This window comes from Ambystoma mexicanum, chromosome 9, assembly GCF_040938575.1.
Source record: "Ambystoma mexicanum isolate Mex_15411 chromosome 9, UKY_AmexF1_1, whole genome shotgun sequence".
NCBI classification, from domain to species: Eukaryota; Metazoa; Chordata; class Amphibia; order Caudata; family Ambystomatidae; genus Ambystoma; species Ambystoma mexicanum.
Genome location: NC_090931.1, coordinates 1,432,211,590 through 1,432,237,074, shown reverse-complemented (window position 1 = coordinate 1,432,237,074; position 25,485 = coordinate 1,432,211,590). Strand labels below are relative to the sequence as shown.

Here is a 25,485-nt window from a genome sequence, read left to right as displayed (position 1 = left end):
AGACCAGTTCCTAAACCAATTGTTTTGGAAACTAATTCAGAAGAATTTGAGGTGAAAAGAATACTTGATTCTAGAAAAGTAAGGGGGAAGATTCAATATCTTATTGATTGGAAGGGGTTTGGTCCTGAGGAAAGAAGTTGGGAGTCAGATCTGATATTCATGCGAAAAGATTGGTATCTAAGTTTCACAGAAAAAATCCAAATAAACCTGGCCCTGAGGTCAGGGCTTAAGGAGGGGGTACTGTCAGGTCCCAGGTTAGGTAGGTGTACTTTGTAAATGAAATTAGATTATAGAATTAAATAATTTATTGTTTTAATCTGATTTTGGGTTGTTGATCTTAACTTCTGTTCATCAGAGTGCTAACTCCCCAAACCAACATGGTGGCAGTAGTGCCAGTTCCTGATTGGAAGTTTCATGAACCTCTGACCTTCCATACAATTCTAAACTGCCTTTCATTGTTCACCTTCAAGAAGGAAGGTCCTGTTTTGATTAAGTTCCTGCTTCAAGGCCTTTTGATGAGATTCTGGTGAAGTTTACAGAGATAAATATTTTTTTTCCTGAGAAGCTGGTCAACGTGGGACAAGCTCAGCTGATAAGTTGGTGGGAGCGTCGCTTTTTCTCAAGCTGGAGAAAAGCTGCTTTATTTTTTATCACTCTATTCATGTTAGGTATTTATTTAGTTTAGGTATTTAGATTCGTTTCATTTTACTTCAAGAATCTGCTTGGCTTTTTATGACTCAGTGTAATTGACACGGTTTTGAAGTTCTGATGTTGTACTGAAGGAAGAAGCGTTTAGAATTTTAACTGCACAGTTTTCTTTGATCAGTGCTTCAGAGCATTCATTTTTTGTTTCACGCATGCGCGAAGGAGAAGTGTCTGAGTTTTATTGCCGTGTCTCGTATCTGATCTGATTTCAAGTCTGTCAGTTTCAGTACGGTCGCGTGAGTGAAGATTGCTTAAGGAAAACCGGAGTCTAAGCTTTTGATGTTATTTAACTTGAGTTCGCATGAGATAAGGTGACATCTGAATTACTTCACTGTGCGCATGTGGAATGTAAAGACACATTGATTTCATGAGCATTGCGCATGTTTTCTGAAGGATAAGGCAGCACCTGAACTTATTTACTGTGCGCATGTCAAAAGCAGAAGCAGTTGTTTTCATTAGCATTGTGCATGTGTTCTAAAGAATAAGGCAGCACCTGAACTCATTTACAGCGCTCATGTCAAAAGCAAAGCATCGGATTTCATAAGCATTGCGCATGTGCTCTAAAGGTTAAACAGCATCTGAACTTATTTACAGTGCTTATGTCAAAAGCAAAGCATCGGATTCCATTAGCATTGCGCATGTGCTTCAAAGGTTAAGCAGGATCTGAATTCATTCTTATTGTTCATGTCAAAAGTTTAAAATAGCATCTGAACTCTTAATTGTGCATTTGTTTACTAAAGTTGAAGAAACATCTGAACAGGAATACAATGTGCTTGAGAAAGGATGAAATGCATTTGAATGAATGAACACTCTAAAGTGAATTCCTGCTTATTTTAAGAAGATTTCATATTATTGAACTCATTATTTTGAGCAATATTGTTAAGGAACAAAATGAATTCTTAAATTCACATTGCCCTTCTGAAATTGAACATTGACTGTGCAAGATAAAAATCTCAATGGGTCTTTGTGAAAAAGAAGTTAATTAATCTCCAAGTTTATTTCGGAGATTGGACAGGTATGGGTTTAGATATTAAATTATTTGATATTTAGAGATTGAGTTAATTTAATGCATGTCTTAATTATTTAATAAACATTAATGTCTCCTTCTACAGATTGCAGCCCACCAGAAGTAGGCGTCTGTCGTTTGTTATTTTCTCCACTTCCCCTTTTCCCTTGGGAGTGTTAGTTCTTCAACTGGGTTAAAGACAGTTGTTGATCAAACGTTCTTGAGAGATCTGTGGGGCTCAGCATCTCCTGCAGACGCATACCGCCCGCGCTAATAGCGTTACCGTTACCGCCCAAGTCGTGATGAGGCCCATGTCTCCACACTCCGCTGCTCATTACTCCTTCCTGTCGGTCTCTTGTTCTTCCACCTCCTCCTCTAACCTCACCTGAATAACTCCCAACTTCTGGTTTCCTGCTGTCATTTTTATGCACCCCCCTCATCTCTCCATTGGATCACTGGCCCTAGCCTATCTGGTCCTGATCTCCCCACCTGTGAATTGTTGTAATTAGTAAAGGTTACAAAAAGTGGGTTAAGCCCTGCCAACCTTCTCTGTTTCTCTGTGTGTGCCTGCTGTGGACAGGCATTGGTGGCCCGGGAAGTTGAATATTCCTGTTCGTGGTAGGGGCCTTGTTCTTGGCATACCTAAGGTAAGTCCCATGGGTGGGAGGGATTGTGACCTTGTTTTACTCCCTGGTAGTCTAGGGTATTGTGCAGTTGCTGCAAGTGTTTGCCGCTATTGCTTTGTAGTGCAGCGTGGCTTCTCTGTCCGCTGCATTGTGTTGATGCTGCCAAACCCCTCTCTCTCCATTGGTTCTTCTCTGCTTGTGGCAGGGTAAGGATCACTACAGGGTTGTTTGCTGAAGGTCGGGTCCCGGTCTCTGGTCTCTTTCTGCAGCTGGCATGCAGCGCTTGATAACTGCTCTCTCACTGATGCTTCACGCTGTTTTCCCGGTCTGCGGTTTCCTCACTAGAAAAACACAAAGAAACTGGCGAGCATTTTTCTTAAGAGGTTTGGCGTGAGACAAAGGTGGAACTGCTCATAAACAAACTGGCACAAGGGGGAGGGACAGGGATTGGGGGCCTTTCAACTGCCACCATCCTCCTCAGGGGTAGGGCTGGCTCTGGAGTTCTCCCTGATATGCCTCCCACCCACAGCTAGGAGGAGTTTCCATTCCCTCTTCACAAAGCCAGTGTACTGGCCGTGTCACACACCTTCACCCTTTCTGCTTCCTCCTCTCCCTGTCCAATGACTGGCTGAGGATAACGAGAAAGAAAGTAAACATTTGCCTTAAAGGAAAAAGACTGTACGGCCAAGAACCACCTGAGGACGTGTGCATTAGTATCCTTAGTTTCAGATAGTCAAACTAGCAGAGCGTGGTTGGTGCCAGGTGCCAGTATTCTGTCTCACAGGAGTTGTCAGCTCCACTAGCCCCCTTTGCGCGTCCCGCCTGCCCCTATCAAATATAGTAGCATTCACGACACCCCTGGAGGGAAAGTTAAATTGGACTAAATAACAAACGTCAGGCAGTGTAACTCTTGTTCAGGCGATTCACCTTCACGCTAAACCTACAAAATACACGTACATTATATTTAATATTGAGCATAATTCCTTTCTATACTATAAGGATTTTGCAACTAAATTCTCATTACCTGATAGCCTCTGCAGAATGAAAGATAGACATTTGACTCGTTGAGGCAAGGATTTGTGATTATTCTTAATTTTCTTCTTCTTGCTTCTTCAGATCTACCTTGTCTTCTTATTTAAATACTCAGAATTCAATTTTCATATGGGTCATGAATTATAAACTGTTAACTATCTACATCTCCTCTCAAAACTAAAAGACGTGTTATTTTCAAAAACCTCTGGTTCAATTGACTATCTTCAATAAATGTTCTCCAATTACTCCAACCAAGAGACCTTAACTAGTATTTAATTCTTCCTTGCGGTTCATTGTGTTTATTAAACATGCTTATACTGTTCCAGCATAAAGATTGATGAAGGAGTTCTCACGTTGATTAAAAGCTCTGGTGCGCAAAACTGCATCAAAAAACATTGTCCTGAAATGTTTCCCACGTTGCTATGGCAACAAGAGATGTCCGCCAGCTAAGCAGGCCCGGCGCACGCAGTTCACACTGCAGGTTTTTTTTCCTCAAAACTCCTGTGGATCCTCTCTGTGTGCTCGACTGTCGCTGCAGGTTTGAAACGTGCTCCACGTCTCACTATCCCAAATGAAAACACTGCTCTTCGTGCTCAGCCTGTGCCTCTCCCTTTATACTGAGAGCCACGCCAAAAAGCAGATAGAGCCCAATCACTCGCTCCTCAAAAAGATAAAACTATGAGTTTGCTCCCCGTCAATAGCTTTATTTCTGCCTCAGAGAGGTAACATTTTTTTCATACCATTAAAAAAAAGTACTTTGTTTCAGTAAAGCATATCAAACTTTTTTTTTTTTAAAGTAAGGATAGTTCGCACTAGTAGCTTCATTGAGTGCTCATGCTGCTTGGTTCCTAACTTCAGTTACTTCCTGCAGTTTTCTCCCAATTCTTTTTCTCAGAAAGGCGTAATGCAGGAGCTCCCTGACAAGGGACCCGCTTGATCAAAGATTGCAGATGAAAGGCAGTTCAGAATGTTTTACACATTCCAAACGGCAGAGTATTATATTCCAAGTAAATGTCCACACAACTGGATGGGTTGATGAAGCATTATTCGGGAACTCAGGTAAGGCTGCAGCTCTCTGCCTTTGGCCAGCACTTCAACTCATTCAGTTCCTACAATAACATTCTAATGCCTCTACATTCTAATTGTTTAAGGAAAGTGCTCTATGCAGAATGGTATGAGATCACAGAATCACTGGCAACTTGAACTATGTACAGTGAAGACTATTAATTACATTACATAACAATGAGATCTTAACCAATCATTCTTCCCCTGTCTTTCCTCCATCTTGGAAAGGGACATTAGCAGATTCCTAATAGAGGATTTGGTTGCGGAAAACACTTTGCCAATCCTCCTTAAGTAACCTAAAACATTGCACTAAAAGTCCATCCAGCCATGCATGCCCGCTCCTCTCTTCTTAAAAACTTCATCCAAGAAAAACATCCACCCACTCTGTGCGCCAGCTTGTGGTGTATATCCCTTCTTTTACATTGATATGACCTTAAGGTCCCGCCACCCACAGACCTGACAGTAGCGCATCCTTAAAGCCCTGTCCCAGGGGCCTGCCATGCGTGGGTATTGAGTGTGGAACCTAGCTATTAGTCTCAGGGCATGAACATCTGTAGCATCTTCCCAGGATCTTTCTTAAGGCCCAAAGCCCTTCCAGTCCACCATGTACTGTAATTTTCTCTGGTACTTTTTAGAATGAATACGGCCTGAACTTCAAATTCCTCCTCCTATTTCTCCATAATTATTCATTTCCTTGTTACAGGGTTTTAATAAACTGACATGGAAAATGGGGTGGATTTTCATATGAGAAGGTAATGTCAGCTTCATATTAACTGGAGTAATCACTTGTTCAATTGTGAAAGGACCTATAAAGCGTGGATCAAATGTTCTCCTTCCCTTTAATTTAATATAACTAGTTGATAACCAGACTAATTCCCCCTTGTGATATTTAAGGGCTGGTCATCGATGAGGTTCTGCACATTTCTGTAAAGCCTTAATTGCCCTGTTCAAGTTTTGTTCCATAACCTGGAAGGAAATGTGGTTGATACCCATGATTCCAAAAAAAGGAGATTTGTCGAATTGTTATAACTAAATTCAGCCAACCACACCAGACCCACCCAACTATTTCCTGACTTCAAACAAACAACCCCTGAGATATTTCTTCAACTCCTGATTCACCCTTTCTCTCTGTCCATTAGTCTCTGGAGGATAATTGGTGGTCAGTGTGACCTTAATTCCAAGCACAAAAGGCTTGCCAAAATGTAGACTCAAACAAATTGGGAACCCCTATTGGATAGAATTTGCTAAGGCAATCTGTGCAACGGCACAGCATTTTGAAAGAACATTTTGAAAGAACATTTGGACTAAACTCGTGGCAGTAACCTTTTATTGAATTGGCATAAAATACCCATCCCTGCTTAACATATCCACTACCACTAGTATGTCATAACAACCTTTATCTTTTTGAAGATCTACTATGAACTCCATAGATGCATAGATGCAGTGTGCCATGGGAATAAAGTCTTAACAAACCTGCTGGTTTTTGATTTTCTGATTTTACTCACGCAAGTCTTGCATGTCTTTACAAAATTCAACACATCTATTCTAATGTCGTCCCACCAGAAACTTCTAACTAATTCTACTTTCTTGTGGTAACCTGAATGTCCCGCTCAAGGTGATTTGTGACATTCCTTCAACACTCTTAATCGTAGATCTTCTGTAGGTAAAAACAATGTTATCGACATACGGTAACCCTTCTTGCACCTTTCTAGTGGGGTCTTGATATGCCCAACTCTGCATCGCTTCTGGAGATATCGTTTGCTAGATTTCTTGTTGAAGATTTAAATCCCCTAGATTTCTTCCAATAACAAATATTTTGTCCTTCCAGGGAGACATCTGGATAGGGTGTCAGCCTTCCCATTCTGGTTACCTGGTGTCCGAAAGGAATAATGACCAGAAAAGTTGTCTATGGGTTACAGCATTTGCAGATTTGAAAAATAATAAGTTCTGACGATCAGTTACTACTATATCAGTGTGTCTCGCTTCCAATAAATGGTGTCTCATTCCTCAAAGGCCGCTTTTATAGCCAACAATTCCCAGTCTGAAATTGTATAATTTACATCAGTGGGAGTACATTTTCTGAAAATAAAATGGCACTGGGTGCAACTGGCCAGTCGATCGGTACCACTGTCATAAGACATCTCCCATGGCTATAAAGGGAGCATCAGCTTCAATGAAAAACAGTTGTGCTGGATCCAGGTCTAAAGGAATTGGCCCAGTGGTAAAACATTCCTTTAAATGCTGAAAGGCCCCGACAGTTCCAAGACTCCATTCAAACTTATCTCCCTTCTTTTACAGTTTGGTAATAGGCGTGCTTATCTGTGAAAAATGTCTAATGAATCCATGATAAAAATTCGAGAAACCTAGATACTCTAGAAACTCTATATCCTTCTCTGCTTTTGGGATTGTCCATTCCATAACCGGTAGTGTCCTTTTGGTGAAATTACAAACACCAGAACTTCTACCTCTGCTGTATGAAATTATCTCTTTTCTAGTTTTGCAAATGATAGCTCTCATAAAGGCATAGTAAAATTTGCCAAACATGCCCTTGGTGCTGATCAATTCTATGCAAAAAAATCAAAATGTCATCAATATAAACAATCACAAAGACATGGAATTCTCTAAATATTTAATTAACGAAGGACTGAAAAGTTGCTGGAGCATTGCAGAGCCCAAATGTCATTACTTGGTATTGAGACAACCTAAATTTGGTCCTGGATGCGTTCTTCCATATATCGCCTTCTCTAACACTTACAAGATAAGCCCCTTGCAGGTCGAGCTTAGTGAGTATAGTAGCCCCTTGAATCTGATTGAGCAATAATTGAATCAAGGGTAGAGAGTATTGATTGTTAATTGTGATATTATTGAGGGCTCTATAATCAATACAGGTGCACATGATACTGCCCTTTTTCGGTAACACAAAATAATGGAGATGCAGCTGGATACTGAGAATGTCTAATAAAACCTGTAGCCAGATTCTCTTGTAAATATTTCTTCAGGTGTTCATTCTCCTTTTCCGTCAGGGCATACATTCTGCTACAGGTTACTGGCGCTCCCACCTAAAGTTCGTTCTCACAGTCATAAGGACGATGGGGGTTGGTGGGCAATTGTTCTGCTGCTGAACCATCAAACACATTCATGGAATATTGGTAACACTCCATTAAAAACCCTGCTTCCGCTCCAAAAAAAGGTCCACTGCCTAACGCTTCTACCAAACATGCTGCAACCTTGCTTCCTCGTTCTCTTTGCCGCTTCTCCAAACATAACCTCTGACACATCTCAGTCCTAAGCTCTACAATCCTCCTACCCCAATCAATACTAGGATTGTGAAAGGTACACCAAGGCATTTCCATGATTCGGAACTGAGGAGCATCAGCTAAAACACCATCTCCTCGCAATGGACTCCTTGAATTTCTAATCCTAAAAGTATGGCTTCATGTGTAATGGGCCTGGAAAATAATTGTGTACTGTCCAACGTCACACCTGTTCAGGCATCACCTTCTTACAAATGGGTACTTACAATGGTTCTAGCAAACCCCAATCCACAAACCCTACTCTTGTAAAGAAGGGTATGAGGACATTTAGGATGGACTTGGTGGTGTTCTCACTGGGAATGCTTTAGCGTATCGCGTCACATAGTCGATGATTACCAGTATGTACTTATTTCTCATTTGGATGGTTCCATGAGGGAGACTATGTCCATGCCGATTCAGAAAAAGGGCACCTCTATGATGGGAAGAGGCTGTAGGGTTCTCTCGGACCATCATCTGGGCAGATCTTCTGGCTGATAGGGCAGCAGGCACAGAACTGCTTGGTTGCAGCATAAATACTTGGCCAGTCGAATCATGTGAGTAACATTTTGGGGTTTCTTTTAGCCCAGAGGACCTGCAGTAAAATTGATGTGGGCTAGTTTCAATACAGCATTCCAGAAATTCTTTGGTACCAGTAGCTGATGGTGTTTGACACCATCTCCCCGGGGATTGACATTGACTTTTTCTATGAAATACCGAGGTTTCAGGCTGCAGCACTCTGCCACTGACACTATATTCTTACGAGCCTATTCAAGAAGCAGATTCATCCTTTGGGCTTCTGCAAACTTGATGGCTGCAGGTCCTGGGAAGCCTTGATTCTGAACCATTTCTTCCTGTGCTCCGGTAATTGCACCAAACCCTGCCTAGGTACACTCAGTGGGTTCAATGGTTTCCACTGCTTCAATTTCTGGAATCAGGACATTTTCACATATCAGTTGTGCTATTGGCTAGCCCCGCTTTACGACATGTGAGGTGTTCCTGGGTTTTAACACAATTACTTTCCATTCTCCTCTATAGACTCTGTCAATAACTCCTGCTCCTTCCTCCAGGAAACCCAGATTTCGGATCCACACTCCCATAGGTTACCACCAGTATCTCTATCCGTAATCTGGTCCGAACCATGGCTGGGCAGGATGGTTACTTCTCCGTCCCGATACAAGTCACACCCTGCTGCTCCCGGGATTACTCTTATAGGGGTTCAAGCTGTATTTGACAACCTTACTATTCAACATGCTGGATGGCAGTGGGTGACTTTGGTATCAGGCCTGTAGGATCCCACGATGACACCACGTGTCACAGATGGCTCACAAAACACTTCACTGCTCAAGGACAGTTCAAGGGGTTTTATTGAACGTTCACTTGACCCTATGACCATCCTACTCTCTCTCGACTGTAAGCACCTCCTTCGTAACCCAGGCGCTCTTAGTCTCCCGTTAGTAGATAGCGATTGGTATGCCGTCGGTACACTAATAAGCTAAATTAGCTATGATGTCAACCCAAAGGCCCTTGTACTTGTCTCACTAAACTCCCCCAGGTACTTCCTAGCTTTCCCTACGCTACCAAGTTGTTAGTGCTCGACAGGGTTATGGAATTGTGCCTTCCAGCTAGCTATAGTATTTCTCCTATCACGCTCACTTTTCCCCTCCTTCCTTACCTCTTGCTACACCCCCTCTCCAAGTCCACCTCCCTTTACCCTCTTCTCTTCTGTCCCTACAGTCTCTCTCGTACTTTCTAGGTCTTGCATACACCCTTTGATGTTACTCCTCCTTCCTCCTGGCTACTAAATCCTCCACACTACTACTGCCTCTTCCACACTACTATAATTCCACCCACCTCTTAGTCAGACATGCTACTTTTACTCACACAATCACTTCACAATCACTCCTACTATCCGTCTCCTAACCGCACTTACCACACTTTCACACAGTACAATTTTCACTCACTCACTAGCCAATACCTCACCCTTTACAGAAATGTCCTCTACACTCATTCCTCCCTCCTGCTGGTCTCTTCGTCTACGATCTTCTCCTCCTCTGACTTCACCTGAATAATCCACAACATCCTGTTTCCTGCTGTCCTTTTTATACTCCTCCTCCCTCCAGTAGATCATTGGCCCTGTCTTCCCCACCCGGGAAGTGTTGAAAATAGTAAGATTTACAAGTAGTGGGTTAATGGCAATGGTGGCCCCAGCAAAGTTTAATGTCCCGCTTGTGTTAGGGGGCCTTGTTCCTGGCACGCCTAAAGTAAGTCGGATTAGTGTGAGGCTGTGTGTCCCTCGTTTTAGTCCCTAGTGCTCTAGGGTACTGGTAGCAGCTGCAAGTGTTTGCCACTATTGCTTTGTGGCACAGCATGGCTTCTCTGTCTGCCACATAGTGTTGGTGCTGCCAAGGCAACCTCTCTGTTGGTTCTTCTCTGCCTGTGGTGGAGTAATGGCCACTGGAGGGTTGCTTGCTGGTAGTCAGATCCCGGTGTCTGGATCTCTTTCTGCAGCTGGCAGGCAGTGCTTGATGACCACTCTCTCTCTGATGCTTCTCGCTGTTTCTGCGGTCTGGTGTTTCATCATTAGAAAAAACACAAAGACACTGGCGAAAAAATTGTTTAAGAGATATTGTATTACGGGAGACAAAGGTATACTGCTAATAATCAAACTGGCATAAGGGGGACAGGATTGGGGGCTCTCAACTACCACCCTCCTTCTCTGGGGTGGGGACAGGCTTTCTTTTATTTTTTCCCTGGTAGGCCTTCCACCCCCGGATGAAAGGGGTTCCAGTCCCCTTTGCCAAGGCCAGAGTACTGGCCTTGTCACACCTATAAAAGGTTAGAAACTGGCATTCTTGGCCTTCTTAGATGGTGCTAAATTCTAAGTCCCTTTTTCTAATGGGGAAAGTGAAATTGCAGGAAAGAGTCGTACACTAGTTCATGTGCGCAGCCCGGCTCTTTCCTGTGATTCTGATTCATCCCAGCACATGGCAGGGATAGATCACTGAATGTCTGCATGCATGCAGGCAAGGGCGAGGAAAGCCGGGATCCACCCAGGTTTCCGCACTCATCACTTGTGCGTAGATATTCCTATGTGCACACAACAAAGATCCGTAACGGCGGCCACCATTGCAAGAATAGCATGTATCATTGCCCCATTGATAGAAATGGATTCCGGCAAGCTCCAGCGAGCTCAGGAAAACTGGGCACAGTCTGGGCAAATGTATCTATTTCACAGGAATCAGAATGTTGATCAGAACCCTGGAGGACTCCTGTGCAGGATCTGATATCACTGAGGATCAGCGTGAGTATTCACTCTGCACCAAAGTTCCTTAGAATGCTGAGATTGTTAACAGGGTGGGGTTGCACTCCTGGCTAGACCAAATGATTCCACAGGCACTAATGGATTCTAGGCCATAGCCAACCTAAATTAAACAATATAGTTTAATTGATTACCGTTCTTGGCATGCATTACTAGCTTCATAGATGTTAAGGGATAGTTTCTCCTGACCTGCTGCAGTAATCCTACAGACCTCAATGGGATCTGACTTCCAGTGCGCGTCATTGGTCCTGTAGACTAATGAAGGATCATTCCAGGGCCAGCCTTCATGGATCAATTCATTTTACTTTAGTCGCAATCCTGAGCAACCATATGGACAGTATTGCGGCTTGCACGAATAAAAAGAGACTATTAGTCCCACCGCTAGCTTATCTAAATCACTGCATATAAATAAATGGCACATCAGGCCTCATCAGCCTCCAAGATACCTTACATGTTAAAGAATCCCCCAACCAGATTATGTACTGTAAGTATCTCATCCTTTGATCCAAAGCCCTTTAACCTGCAATTGTGCGACCTTGGTGATTTAGATCTCTGCTCCCCATTTCATACTCACATGCACTTCGCCCAAACTTTACCAACTATGGGTTCATCACCTCTTACCAGCCTCTTTCGCCAGCTTCCGGGCCTTGCTTTCTGGGAACGAGGACATCTCGTAGGGTCTCCCATTGGTGGCAGAGTTCTTGAAACTGACGAAGGAAACCGTCTTGCAGTAAATGACACAGTCTGAGAGTGCCTGAGAAATATGCACCTTGGATTTCTGAAACAAAGGGGATGGAAATGTAGGTTAGGATGCATATACATGGAAGATGGTTCCCCAGAGGAGTCAGTGGTACCCAGAGTTGTAGCCGTGTGACTCCATGGCAGTGCTTGATGCATGGTCATGCCACAGGGCTAGTCTCTCTGAGCTCAACTAAAGGGGGCATGTCAACGTTCCAGTGGAGGCCTCATGCCACTCTGGGAGCGGAAGAGGGGGTTCATTAGGCAAGATAACCAGTGGAAGAGAATAGCACAAAACATGGACATCTCAACCCCTACAGCCCTCACCAGCAGAATGCCTCATCCTTCTGGGGAGATGTCGTCTGCAGCCCACGTCTATAGTATGACAAATCACAAATAGTATAGAATCACAGCGGCCTTCTCCTGTGGATGGACACACATCCGACTGAGACAACAATTGCCTCTCTTTGCTTGTAGAATATGTCAACTCTTTAAAATGATAATTACACCTTAAGCCTCTTTGAGGATATTGAATCACTGAGAAGTCACTGTAAGGTGCTGTATATGGAATTGGAATAAGGGAAAATAACAAGCCCTAAAGCTGCAGAGGGGACCTCATGGTGATCTTGCATCTCCCACTGCCTTTACCTCTTAATTAACTCTAAACCATCAATTCTCCATTTTCTGTGTTATACCTATGACCCTAGATTGTAACTGTTCAACATTAAATATCGGATATTTCAAGAGAGATCAATCGAAGGCAACATAATCAAATCCCATTAAAAGTAACAAGTGTTTCTGTGTTGTTCTACCCAGTTTGTGTCTAACCTGTGGACAGAAAAGATTTCCCTAGCACTGGTAGGGTCTCTGCAAAAAAAGATAACCTCTCAGCTTTTTCTAGACAGAGTTGTTTCTTCAAGAAATGAATTCACCGACATCTGTTTCAGACCAAAAACATAGTGCTTCTTCAGGGCACAGGGTTTAGTCAATAGTTTCAATAGTTGATGTCACAGGATATCACCTATGTTTCTTTCAGTCCAAATAAGCAATCATGTAACACCTTGTGAATAAAGGTATACATAGCCAATATAGCTGGAAGTTTGGAGCCAGGTTATACTCCATGCGTAAGTAATTATTGGTGTCAGGAGGACCAGTTTTAGATACGAGAGGAGTATTCAGCCTCTGTTGTCATTATACCCTGTACATATTTCTAGATTCATCAACTCTTGGAGTAGATGGTGGAGGTTTGACTCTGAGACAATCAATACTGGGGCTTTCTCAGGAATGATACCCTTGATAGAGGAAAGTGAAATAAAGTCTCCAATGGCATCCAGCCATTGGCCTATCTATCAGGAATTAATGTACGGTTAACTGAGAGGTTGGTGAGAAGGGTCCCGTCTGTGTGACCCCTTGATTCTGGGGACCAGTGTGTGTGGCTGCTTGATCCTTAGGAAGGATTACTTCCAGATATGTGAGAGACAGTTATGTTATCATGTCTACTTCATATTGAGTTGTCTTGTGAGGCATCCCTTTCATATATGGGAAGGAAGTTAACGCCAATACAGTGCCCTTCCGACTCTGGTCCTACTTCATTACTAGCCTCACTGTGGGGAAATACCCTTAGGGCTAAACGTGAGGCTGGTTACCATGCCATTAATGTGCAGGCAGCACAGCCGCTATGAAGAGTTCAAATCTGTGGGAAAAGAAAGAAATGCCAGGCTGCATGGCCCACCAATATTTGACATGGAATGGATAACCTTATTAAAGGACAAGTACGGTCAGGGTACTGTGGAGGCATCATGATGTAGACACAGACAACAGGTTCAAGATTGGTTCTCAATATTTGTATTAACTTAAAAGGCAGGATGGAGTAAGGCCTAACTTGCCCTATGCTACGGTGGGATTTCCCTACCTAAAGAAAACTAAGGAGAGTCTGTGACAGGAAGTCCAAATCAAATGTCTGTCTATGCCCAAAACCTATACTTGCCCTCACAACTACCTGCATACAATGTGTGGGGATGTCTGCAGCAAAAAGAATAGTGTTCAAAATAAAGTCCTGAGCTTCTTCCAGCTCTTGGCTTGTAATAAGCTTCCCCTCTCCAAGTTCAGCACAGTTCACAAGGTATCAGGGTTCCCTTCCCCAATAGTTCAAATCTTCCAGCTTTCAACAAAACAACAAAAGGGGTTTCCTTCCCCCAAGAGATCAACATCTTCCAGCTTTTCAAAACAACACAATTCCTTGAGACCCTTTCCAACTCTTTTGACATCAGTTCAAAACAACACAATTCCTTGGGACACTGCCCAGCTCTCATGTCATCAGTACCTTTCACTAGTAAACATATGTAGTTTGGTTTCATAACTTCAAAATCACATAAGTGGCTGCTGCAGAACATAAGCTTCTTTATGGATACTTTAATTGGCTTTTTCATAAAGGGGGTCGTAAAGGGGGTTATCGTACCACATGGTCCACCCATTACAGATCACACAACCAATACCCTTTATTGACTGCTTTCCATCAACATTTGGCTTGTTTTCCTTTAACTGTGAAGCTTGGTTTTTTCATCAGTGCCACACTCTTCTAACACTGTTCCGTGGCTTTCTTGGCCACCATGCACTTGGTTACACCTTCTGTATTCTTCTGGCTCTTGACAATAGAGGTGCCCTCCTAACCTGCAGTTCCTAAAACTCTTTTAGCTTTTACCAATAGTTGGTTTCTCATCTCATACCTTTCTTGGTATTCTCTTGGCTTTGCCAATACTTGTGTCTCAAACAATACATTCCGTCATATCTGCTCCATGCACCACCTTTCTCTTACTCTATTCAAAAATGTTCAAAACTTGCTTTTGATCTGGGCGGCATTTAAAAGTGCTTATAATGTCTTTCAGTTCATTCAGTATTCAAAAGTACTTGTTTCAAGTTCCTGGGGCACCCAAGTAGGAGTGTTTCTCTTGTTTCCACTCACTGGTTGCACACGGCAACTCCCTTTTGTTTCTTTCACTCCTCGTTTGGCTCTCTGGCTTCCATGAGCTTCGCCTCCTTCGTGGCAGCAACAGAGAGCACTGCTTGCTCTCCTGGTTTCCCATGGCGGCTGGGGTCCTCCGGTGTACCACAGTTCGGCAGGACTTCCAGACCCTCTCTTGGCTGGCCTTGGTCTCAGCATCTCTCTCTCGTGCTTGACACGGCTCTAGGCTCTGGTGTCTCCAGCTTCCTTCTCTCCATCCTGTTCCTCCTTGTGTTGTGTGGCAAGGGTTTTTATATCCATTTGGAGTGTTAAGTGACCTCAGGTGTGGGTCATTTACTCTAATTGACTTATAATGGCAGAATCCATTAGGTGGATGTGCGTTGTTGTGTCATGACCCTTGCCCCTGGCCCTCACTGGCAAGTCAGCCTTACAGTTAGGGCCAGGTCAAAGGCCTTAAAACCTCATCCAAGACTCTCTTGGAGTCAGTCCTGGCACTTTTGGCGCCAGGCACATAACCATCATGAAGTCCAACATTAGAATGGGCCTATTTACTTGAGACTATTTGACTTGGGGGGGGGGGTTCAGCCAACATGGAGGCACACATATAGCTCAGTTACAAGGAACTGAGCTATGCGGTCTAGTCTTTTGGGTGGGTGACTACTTTACCTGGACTACTTTGGGTGAGGCAGGCCTGGGACTATTTTACCTGGACTACTTTACCTGAGACTATTTAAACCACACCCAAACAGCAGCACATGCTTAGCGTTATTCGGCTGTGGGCAGCGTAATGCTCACCGTGTCCAGTTCTTTGATGCCAGTTTACCTGAAACCAAGGACCTGCAGAGAGAGAAAGAACACTACGAAACTTACCTGGAATAGTATCCTGTCTTCAATCCATCGCTGACTTCAGTTCCACTCACCTGAAGGTACGAACTCAATCATCCGGCATGCATTCTGGAATACCATAACCTGGAAAGAGGAGAAAGAAAGACAGCATTAGTAAGCGTTTACTCACGTTTCCTCCTGAAATGAAGAAAGCCACACAATTCTTACCTGGGTAGCCATCTCCTGGTCAGTATCATTGCTGGAACATTACAGCGCTCAGCGAGGAACATCGCAACCTGCAAGGAGAGAAAAGACACAGTTTAGCAAAATAAAAGGCGAAACAGCGCAGCGCATCGCGCATTACTCACCAGACATCATCGCGCACACCGCGCTTTCGCCTAACGGCCCATGCTCTTCTTCAAACTGCATGACAACACCAAAATACCTTTCCATACCTAAAAGGAAAGAAGCAAGACATTATTATTCGAACTAAGAGGAACATAGGAACTACATATAAAGATTGCAAAGCAGCAAACCTACGGAGTCGCAGCAGGCCTGGATTCCCACAGGGGGCTTTCACAAGTGAAGTAACTTGGTCGCTGCTCGCCCCCCACATCTATGCGCTCCTGCCACAAGGAGCAGGACGGAGAATCCAATTTTTACAATATTAAGGTGAAGAGAAGGCCAAGGGGGAGGAAGGAGTTGAGGCCAAGAGAGGTGGGAAAACATAAAGACAATCTGGTATTGAATCCAGCTCTCCTATATTGCAGACCCATCTTTAACCAGAGGCCTTACCAAGGGACCGGGAGAGGGTTCGAGAGTGCAAATCATCCAACCAGGGTTGGGTGGTATCCCTGTGGATACCAGGTGAGCGTAACAAAACCCTTTAGGGGAAAGGAAGGCCAGGCTAAATGGCAAAAGTTGCCCAATGCCGGAATGGACAACCTCTCCAGAGGACATGAATGGAACGTTATGATACAAACCCCTCCGAGCCGTGACATGCCTGGATGGATAACCTCTCCAGAGCACATTGGCAGGACAAGCTACATGCTACTTCATCTTTTGTCTTATCTGTAAATGAATAACACCTTCGGGGGACTAGCAAATCTAGTCTCTGTGCCATTACAACCCTTAGTGTATAGCTGGCCGCATAATGACTTTGGGGAACAAGCAAGGACAGAATCCATACTCATCCGACTCTCAGTTTATCTCTGACTGAGTAAATTCTTTGGGGGACAAGTGCAAACCACATGCATCCTTTTTCTGGCTGATAATGAGGTCAGCGGATGTACTTCTCCAACCTTTGTCCTACCTGAATGTCCACACTCTTTTACGGCAAAGGGTGGTCAGGCTCCAGGCTCCAGCACGCCTTGGCTTGTAGATTGCTTCTTTAGGGCACAGGGGAGGCCAGTCTGCATTGAACGGCAGATAAGGGATATAAGTCCTTGTTCCCTTCCACAAGCAATCTGAAGAGGGCTTTTTTAGCTAGAACAGAATCATACTTTCGTGTCCACTGCATCGTTGGCTTTTTTCTGATCAATGGCCATAAAACATATGTGAAAGTCTCTCCAATTTAAAAGTCAGCTCTTGGACTAGTGCCTGGTATCTTGACTAAATGTATATGATTTGAACGCACGTTTCCCTTCATTGTGCTGTATGACTTGCAGGTTGGCTATGATAGCTTGAGGGGGTATGCATTCTTGTATCTGATGGTTTCAGACTGTTGGTGTATGTTTACACTCTACATAACATCCAAGCACTGTGTGTATATCTCTATGGCTTTTGTCCCTGTGTGCCAGAATTGTACTCTGTATTTATATGTTTATGGTTATATACGCCTAGATAGGTAGCTCAAGATTAGGAACTAGATCTCAGTAAGGCCATGGCAGAAGGTTGCTCCTTCAGATGGGAATTGTGAATATAGTGGGCATCTCTTTGGGGACTGTCAGGAATCAGATCAGGTTCTGGCACAGATTAATTGTCAAACAGGTCCTGGCATCCCTGGAGGCGCTGCAACTCTGAGTATGTTTCCATGTGCCATGCTAATTACCGGATGCAGTCTACCTGTGTGTGCAGCTGTCTACAAAAGTATGCATATTGCTTCCCCCCCTTTGCCTTTTATTGCTGTTTGCCATGTGTATCCCGTTGGCCTGCTGTGATCCCATGGAGAACATCACCTGCCAGTGCTTGGTTTTCATGAGCCGTTCCTGCTGCTGCCTTGAGCCGAGCCCATTTCCTGGTACTCAAGTACCCGCCTGGTGTCTTCAGTGCATCCCTTTCCAGTAAGGCGGCTCACTGGTCCGTCCAAACTGGATGAATCTGGAATCAGCAGGGAGCAAGAGCACCTGGGTGCTGGGAGGACATAGGAAACACCAGTTACTGATTACTTCTTTTGTCTCTCCCTAGACCCACGTGTGCCCCACTGTGTAGTTGCCTCAGCCCTCATTACCTCCATGCCACACACATGAGGGCACACGCCTGCTCCTGTCCGGCCAGGGTGGTCCCGGCCTACTAGCCTTTCCAACGTATGTCGCTATCTTTGGGGGAGTATTTGTAAGATGAGATGGTTGATGCCAGTTCACAACAGTTGCTGTGTGCCCTCGGTGAGTCAAAGCCTCACAGTAACTCAATTCTCCTTGTCCGAAACTGAGAAGGCATCTTTATCTAAATTCAACAGCATTAACATAATAGGCAGTCCCATCAGAAAGGCAGAACTACAGTAAGGTCATCGCCTTAAGAATTAAGCTTCTGATCATTCAGGAGATTGGACATTGCAGTTTGCCTAAGGCACTAATCGGCACAACAACCTTGGTATGGTTCATGAACAGGAAGAAGACTTTGCTGCAGAACAGCTCCGCGTGATGTTTGTTAGTGTGTGACTGGTGGAGGTGCATGACACCAGGTAGATATATATATATATATATATATGACTGGAGTATAGAGTGTTTGTGAGGTTCTCCGGAAGCCTGTTGGGATGCAAAGATGCACGCAACTGTTGGAAGCATGGCAAGCATTGGGCACCTACAAAGCATCTTGGGATCCATTCCCCAGGGTGGCCTACTTTCTGACTCCTCCCCCGACTGCACTGAACACATCTGTGCTTGTTCAGACTGCAGCTTGACATCCCTAGGCCCAGTGCTTAAAGTGGGCCGGGGCCTGCCGGGGCCGGGCCCCGGCAGTCTCCAAAAAATGGGACTGAGCCGGGGCCCTGCCGGGGCCCCCGTCCAACCGCAACATTGGCGGAATGCATTATCCCGTCGCGGCCGCAGCCGCGACGGGAGATGCGCCCGCCATGAAGTCAGGCGAGCCGACAGAAGTGGCAGCCAGCCACAGCGACGCTGTGACTGGCTGCCACTTCTGTCAGTCATAGTGAGTCAGTCTCTGGTGACCCCTCGCGCGAGAGGTCACCAGAGGCAGTTACTGTCCCTTTGTTTCCCCAGGTCGCCGAGGCGTCTTTAACCCTCGGCGAACCTGGGGATTCCTCGACGTTTATAAAGATGGCTATGTACAACCTTACGACATCATCTTTCCATATACCATGGGGGTCATTGCTGGAGCGTTTGCTTAAGAAACACATCAGGTTATTTTTGGTGACATTTATTTCGAATTATATTATTTTTAGAAAGTTGACCCAGGCCCTAATTGCTCTTTGCAGCCCAATGGCTTCAGTATCACCAAATTGTCCATCTAAGCAAGACAGCGTAGAGAATTAGAGGCCACTTTTGGAGGTAAATGTACATGCTTGCGATAAGGCCACACACACACACACATCTGTTCTGTGCAGGTTAAATAATAGTGGACCCATGCCACAGCCTGCTTTAACCCTGCATTTGTGGGAGTATGCTGTGGGATTGATGCATAAGTATCAATTCTAACCATGCTTTACTATTGTCATACTCGGCAACTATCACTTTTATCAATCAAAATATGTTTATGCGGATAAAAACATTATAGACACAATAGAAATTGATCAAACAATCAAAATTCCACATTAAAATACATTCTTAATTCATAAAATCAATTATATGCATGTATAAACTAGTGCAGAAACTTGTTCTAGATGTGTTGGGTCAAAATTCACTATCAATTTTAATAGTGCCGTGGAATCGCCAACCCCCAATGCAATATGCCAAGGTTTGATATGGTTTAGACTGCCAAATGCAGCAGTGTAATCCACAAAAGGGATGTGCAGATGTAATATTTTTACTTCTAGAGAACTAGCAATTATCTGTGCCAGAGTTTATATATTTAAAGAAGTGGAGAGACCCGGCCTGTCAGATACGTTATTATTACAATTTGATTGTCCCTGGCCCAACTGGTCAGTTCTATTAACAAGGGATTCAGAAAGATCTTTGCAGGAGTATCAAATAGAGCTAGGATTCTGCAATGTTTTGTACCTTGCCTTATTCTCGTGTTATACTATTTATTGGACTAGCTGAACATAGTATGCTGAGATGGTAGAATGCATTAGCTTTCAAAGTCCTAGAGGCTTCTTAATCAGATGGTGGTCACACAATCAAACGAGCAACCAAGAAAAAGAACTCTGCACTGCTGGGCATATCTACTACATAGAGAAAAAAGAAGGGCGGATCTTTCACTTTAATCTCCGTTGGCTGCGGGAAAAAGGTATGCAAGGAGTTCAGTCGTTAGATGACCCCCTTCTCTACAGAGCAATGCATTTGGAATAAGAAACAGACACATACTTGCATCCATTGGAACACAGTTTTCTGTTCCAGCAATGGTTGAAAAGGACATTTTCTGCAGGGCCACTATTAATCACCCACATTTCTGTATGTGATATGTAATGTGTCCAAACATTGAAGCACAAAAGGGTCTACTAAGGGCGTCATGCAAGCCGCCAAACTCGATTACCATCCCCGCAGGTTCTGCATGATCAAGGGTCATCCAGACCCTTCACTTATTTCCCATTTTTGAGATGCATAAAACTCATTTTGGAATTGGTAATTATCGCACGTGGTAAATCGGAATGCAGAGGAGGTTTATCAGAGGAGAGAGGAAGGGAACGAGGAGGTGAAAAGGAAGGTCCTGGGGAGCTTCCGGAATTTGAGGAGATCCGGTTCAAGACAAAGAGGAAGGGGGAGGTTGTTCCATAGGAGGGAGTCTGCTTAGGAAAGCGATTGGCCACCAGCTCGCTGTTTAGAGAAACGCTTAACACACAGAGAGTTGGTACCGGAGGAACGTAAAGATCTGAAGTGAGAATATTTAGTGAGAGCAAGTTGTAGATACTGTGGTCCCCGGCCCCAGAGAGCCTAGCGGATGATGCAGAGGGATTTGAATGTGCTCCGTGCAGTTGTTGCACTTGCACGATCCGAATGACACAAGGCCTAATAGGACCATTTTTGTGATTCTTCATCCCTGTCCCCCGCCCTCCCTCTTTTGTCTTTTGGTGCCTTGAAACACCATTTGCTGTATAGGGGCATCATGAATACCCAAAAAATAAAAATAAATTCTGCATACTTCCCAACATGCTACAAACCTGAAATGTGGCATGTGGGTAGGTTACATGGTGTTGACAAGGTAAAAAGTATGAAGTATAAACATACCTTTGTCTAATTTTGTTTTTTAAGTAGGAATTACTGTGCGAATCATGGGTACAACTGCTAGTATCAGGATACATTGAATGCATTCTGAAAATTCTGGTAATGGACACAAAATGCTTTGTACGGGATACAACACTTTTACTCATAAAGATATTGGACGCCATGGGAATGGGGACTTACAGAATTCCGCCTCTGGAATTCCCGGGTCACCGGGGTCGTAATGCCCCGGGGATTCCGGGAATCACGAAGGCGGAATGGTAATACGGATCTGGCGCTAGCCTGCCAGTTTTTCCGGCACGGTTACCGCCGGACTCGTAATGAGGCCCGATGTCTTACTCGCCAATCACTTGGGAAGGGCTAGTGCAAATCGTTTTGAGCCCTGGCTGCATGCTGGAGATTACTGCAAAACACAACCTGCAAGACAGCAGCGCCAATCAGAGTCATTCCATATCTCATGAGGCTCATACTCATCGCAACCATATTTTCTTCAATCGAAGAGATCTGCTACAAAAGGACGGAATGGCCATGGACACAAACATTAATAATCCGTATTCATAACTTTTCAAGGCTTCGAGCAGCGATTTTCTCAAAAAGAAATCTAGAAAACACCAATATACATATGCACTATACCAATGACATGTCCTTGATTTAGACAGAAGTTGAAGATTACCCAAGACAATCCCATAAATGCCTGGACGACTTCCACCAATTCATTAAGTTCACTATGGAATGCTCCAAGAAGAATAAACATTTCTTGGATACCAGTATTTCCTTTGGAAGGAGCAGCCTCCCAGAAACAACTGACGGACGGGGACAAATACCAGCCCTGCATACGTTTCCATGCGAGTCAGACAAAATGATCTATTATATAGAGCCAGGCTATCCAATACGAACAATTGAACCCCAAAAAGTAGAGAAGGGACAATCAACTTGTTCTACTCTGTGCATACGTCTTGCAAGAGTCCCTCAGCCAGACAACGTGACTGGGAATTTGATGGAGCATCGGAAAAACTCAGCAATAACGTGCACGAGTAAGATAACAGGAAAACTGCGTAATGAATATCCTTGGTTATCACTTATCGTCAGCATTAACACAACTGATTAGAAATGTTAACGGCGTACAATCAATATGCGACGCGGATGAGACGCTGAGGGGTATGTTGAAGGAAACCCCTTTAATTGCACGCAAGCAAGCAAAAAAATCTAGCCTTGTCCCTCACCAGAAGTTCATGTCTACCAGTTCAAGAACATATAAGGCAGAGAACATGCACATACAATGTTAGGAGATATAAAACATAATAACAAACCTGTGTCAAACTGTTGTAATAACCCCACAAAACCAAACAATACAAAGACAAAGGCTATACAACTGCAAACCGTCCAAAGTTGTATACATCATCCAATGCAAGAATGTCCACAAGGAAAGTGTGTAGGTCATACCTTCCCGGGAGTATGCGAAAGAATGAATGGCCATAGATATACCATCTTGAACCACAAAACAGAAATATTAGTTGGTCACAACTTCACACAAGACAGGCACACGCTGCAGGACCGGTCAGTGATGGTATTGGCCCCTCTTTGCACACAACAATGTAGGTTCTTGAAATACGATGCACTTGAAGATGCTCAACCAGAAAGAAATATTAGCTGAACATAGATATAGGATTTACAACGCACTATGACCAACATTAAACCTGGGACTATGAACGCAGCCCCATCGACAGGGCCAGTAGATAACCAGCCATTACCACCTCTCACCTACCCCTATGTATGGGGACATTATGTACGGGGACATTATGCATGGGGACATTATGTATGGGGACATCATGTACGGGGACCTTATGCACGGGGACATTATGTATGGGGACATTATGTACGGGGACATTATGTATGGGGACATTATGCATGGGGACATTATGTACGGGGACATTATGCATGGGGACATTATGTATGGGGACATTATGCATGGGGACATTATTACCTGATACCGTCAGAATCGCCAAAAAGGGACTGCATAGGAATACCCATGGGGCAACAGGCACAAGTTGATAGCAAATCACCAAAGCTAATCCTTACGGCATCACACCCGCTATGCCCACTTCTTTCATTTTACAAGGAATAGCCCAGGAATTTGGCAAAGGCATGCCCTGGGATCCTATTACTGCCCTCTAGTGTGCACATTGGGGCACTGCCAGAGGTTCTAGAATTGAATGGCGTCAACCCGGTCTCGGCAATTAACCCCTGCTGAGCCAGACCTAAAGAAAGTAGGACCAGATGAGTGCAAATCTTGGGTTAAACCACCCCACAGGTCCTGTTTCAAGTGGGCAGGGTTGGGCAGGTGTAACAGAGACCCGCTACCTCTGTACTCACTCGTAGCTGTTTAAGTTAGGCCGCGAAGGGACCGGTGGAAATGTCTTTTTCGGATGCTTTCAGGACCTGAAGTGGACCCTTTATGGCTGGAAGGTTGGGTCCAGCATGTTTCATGCAATTACACCCACTGCTTCCTAAGATTCTGCCCCCAAATCGGTTTTATAGCTTTACAAGAACAGACAAATAACTTTGCAATTAAAAAAAGCACAAATATGGTCGATCCTAGTAAGGTAACGAGTTATCTTTGTAAAGCTTTTTTTCCCAGACCTTTATATCGGCATACAGTCACCGCCAGTTCTCTCCGTTCTCTTGACAGTCTGTTTTGATTTGTGAACAACATATTGTTTCTCGTCGGTCCTGGAGCGCCATCTATTGGCATTTTACAGAATATCACGAGTGAACAAACAATAAGTGCTCTATCTTTGAAATACCACACCGAACACTAATGCTACTTATATTCTCTATATTTCACATACATATTAACCCCAACTACCCTCCTCCCCCCACTTCCCTTTACCTTTATAATAAATGTTACTCCTGAATGCACATTAGGCCTCATTATGAGTATGGCGGTGCAGTAAAAAACAGCGGTAAGGGGGCGGTAATTCCGTTACGGCTGCATTTACCGCAGGTTTAGGTTGATTTCATCAAATCTATTTGGTTGTTGGAGAATTGGTCGATTGATTTATCAGGTTCATTTTACCGCATATATACGTGGGGGAGAGCCTCGGTTTATGGTCTTTTCATCGAAAAAGAACCATTAAAAAGGAAAACAATCGGAAAAAAATCCAACGGAGATAAATGCATCGAAATGCTATCTTTACCATTTAAAGTACATCAACACTTGTCCATCGAATATAGGAATGGACACATTTCGATGGATATGTACTTTTAAATGCAAAAGACAGCATTTCCATGCATTTATTTTCTTACGTTAAAACATTACATTGAGCTGTCAAGTGCTGAAATCTTCAAAGTTTTTTGGCACTGGACATTTTGGTGTTTATTATTTAATGGGGGGTCCTTCCCAACCCCCATGGACACCACACTAACCCTAACCCAAACCCCAAACCCTAACCCTAAAGCTAACCCAAACCCAAACCCTAATCCTAACCCTAATGCTAACCCTAACCCTAACACTAACCCAAACCCTAATCCTAACCCCAATGCTAACCCAAACCCTAACCCTAACCCTAACCCTAACCCAAACCCTAATCCTAACCCTAATGCTAACCCAAACCCTAACCCTAACGCTAACCCAAACCCAAAGCCTAATCCTAACCCTAATGCTAACCCTAACCCTAACCCTAACCCAAACCCAAACCCAAACGCTAATCCTAACCCTAATGCTAACCCTAACACTAACCCTAACCCAAACCCTAATCCTAACCCTAATGCTAACCCAAACCCTAACCCTAACGCTAACCCAAACCCTAACACTAATCCTAACCCTAATACTAACCCTAACCCTAACGCTAACCCAAACCCAAACCCAAACGCTAATCCTAACCCTAATGCTAACCCTAACACTAACCCTAACCCTAACCCAAACCCTAATCCTAACCCTAATGCTAACCCAAACCCTAACCCTAACGCTAACCCAAACCCAAACCCAAACCCTAATCCTAACCCTAATGCTAACCCAAACCCTAACCCTAACGCTAACCCAAACCCAAACCCAAACCCTAATCCTAACCCTAATGCTAACCCAAACCCTAACCCTAACGCTAACCCAAACCCAAACCCTAATCCTAACCCTAATGCTAACCCAAACCCTAACCCTAACCCTAACGCTAACCCAAACCCAAACCCTAACCCTAACCCTAACCCTAACCCTAACCCTAACCCTAACCCTAACCCTAACTCTAACTCTAATTTTCAATTTAAAAATTCTATCAAATTTTGTTCAATGAAAATGCATTTCGATGGAAAGTATTTTCAATGAATAAAATTCGATGGATATGAATTAGATGAATCCATTTT

General features: G+C 44.0%; 1 protein-coding gene across 1 annotated transcript in view; it reads right to left on the bottom strand.

The window, feature by feature from the left end:
• Positions 1 to 25,485, bottom strand: part of PLCD4 (phospholipase C delta 4) — a 679,750-nt gene that overhangs the window by 150,032 nt on the left and 504,233 nt on the right. The window contains exon 11 of the mRNA XM_069616847.1: positions 11,668 to 11,824. Coding sequence (XP_069472948.1) covers positions 11,668 to 11,824 — 157 coding nt within the window. The remainder of the gene's footprint in view (positions 1 to 11,667; positions 11,825 to 25,485) is intronic.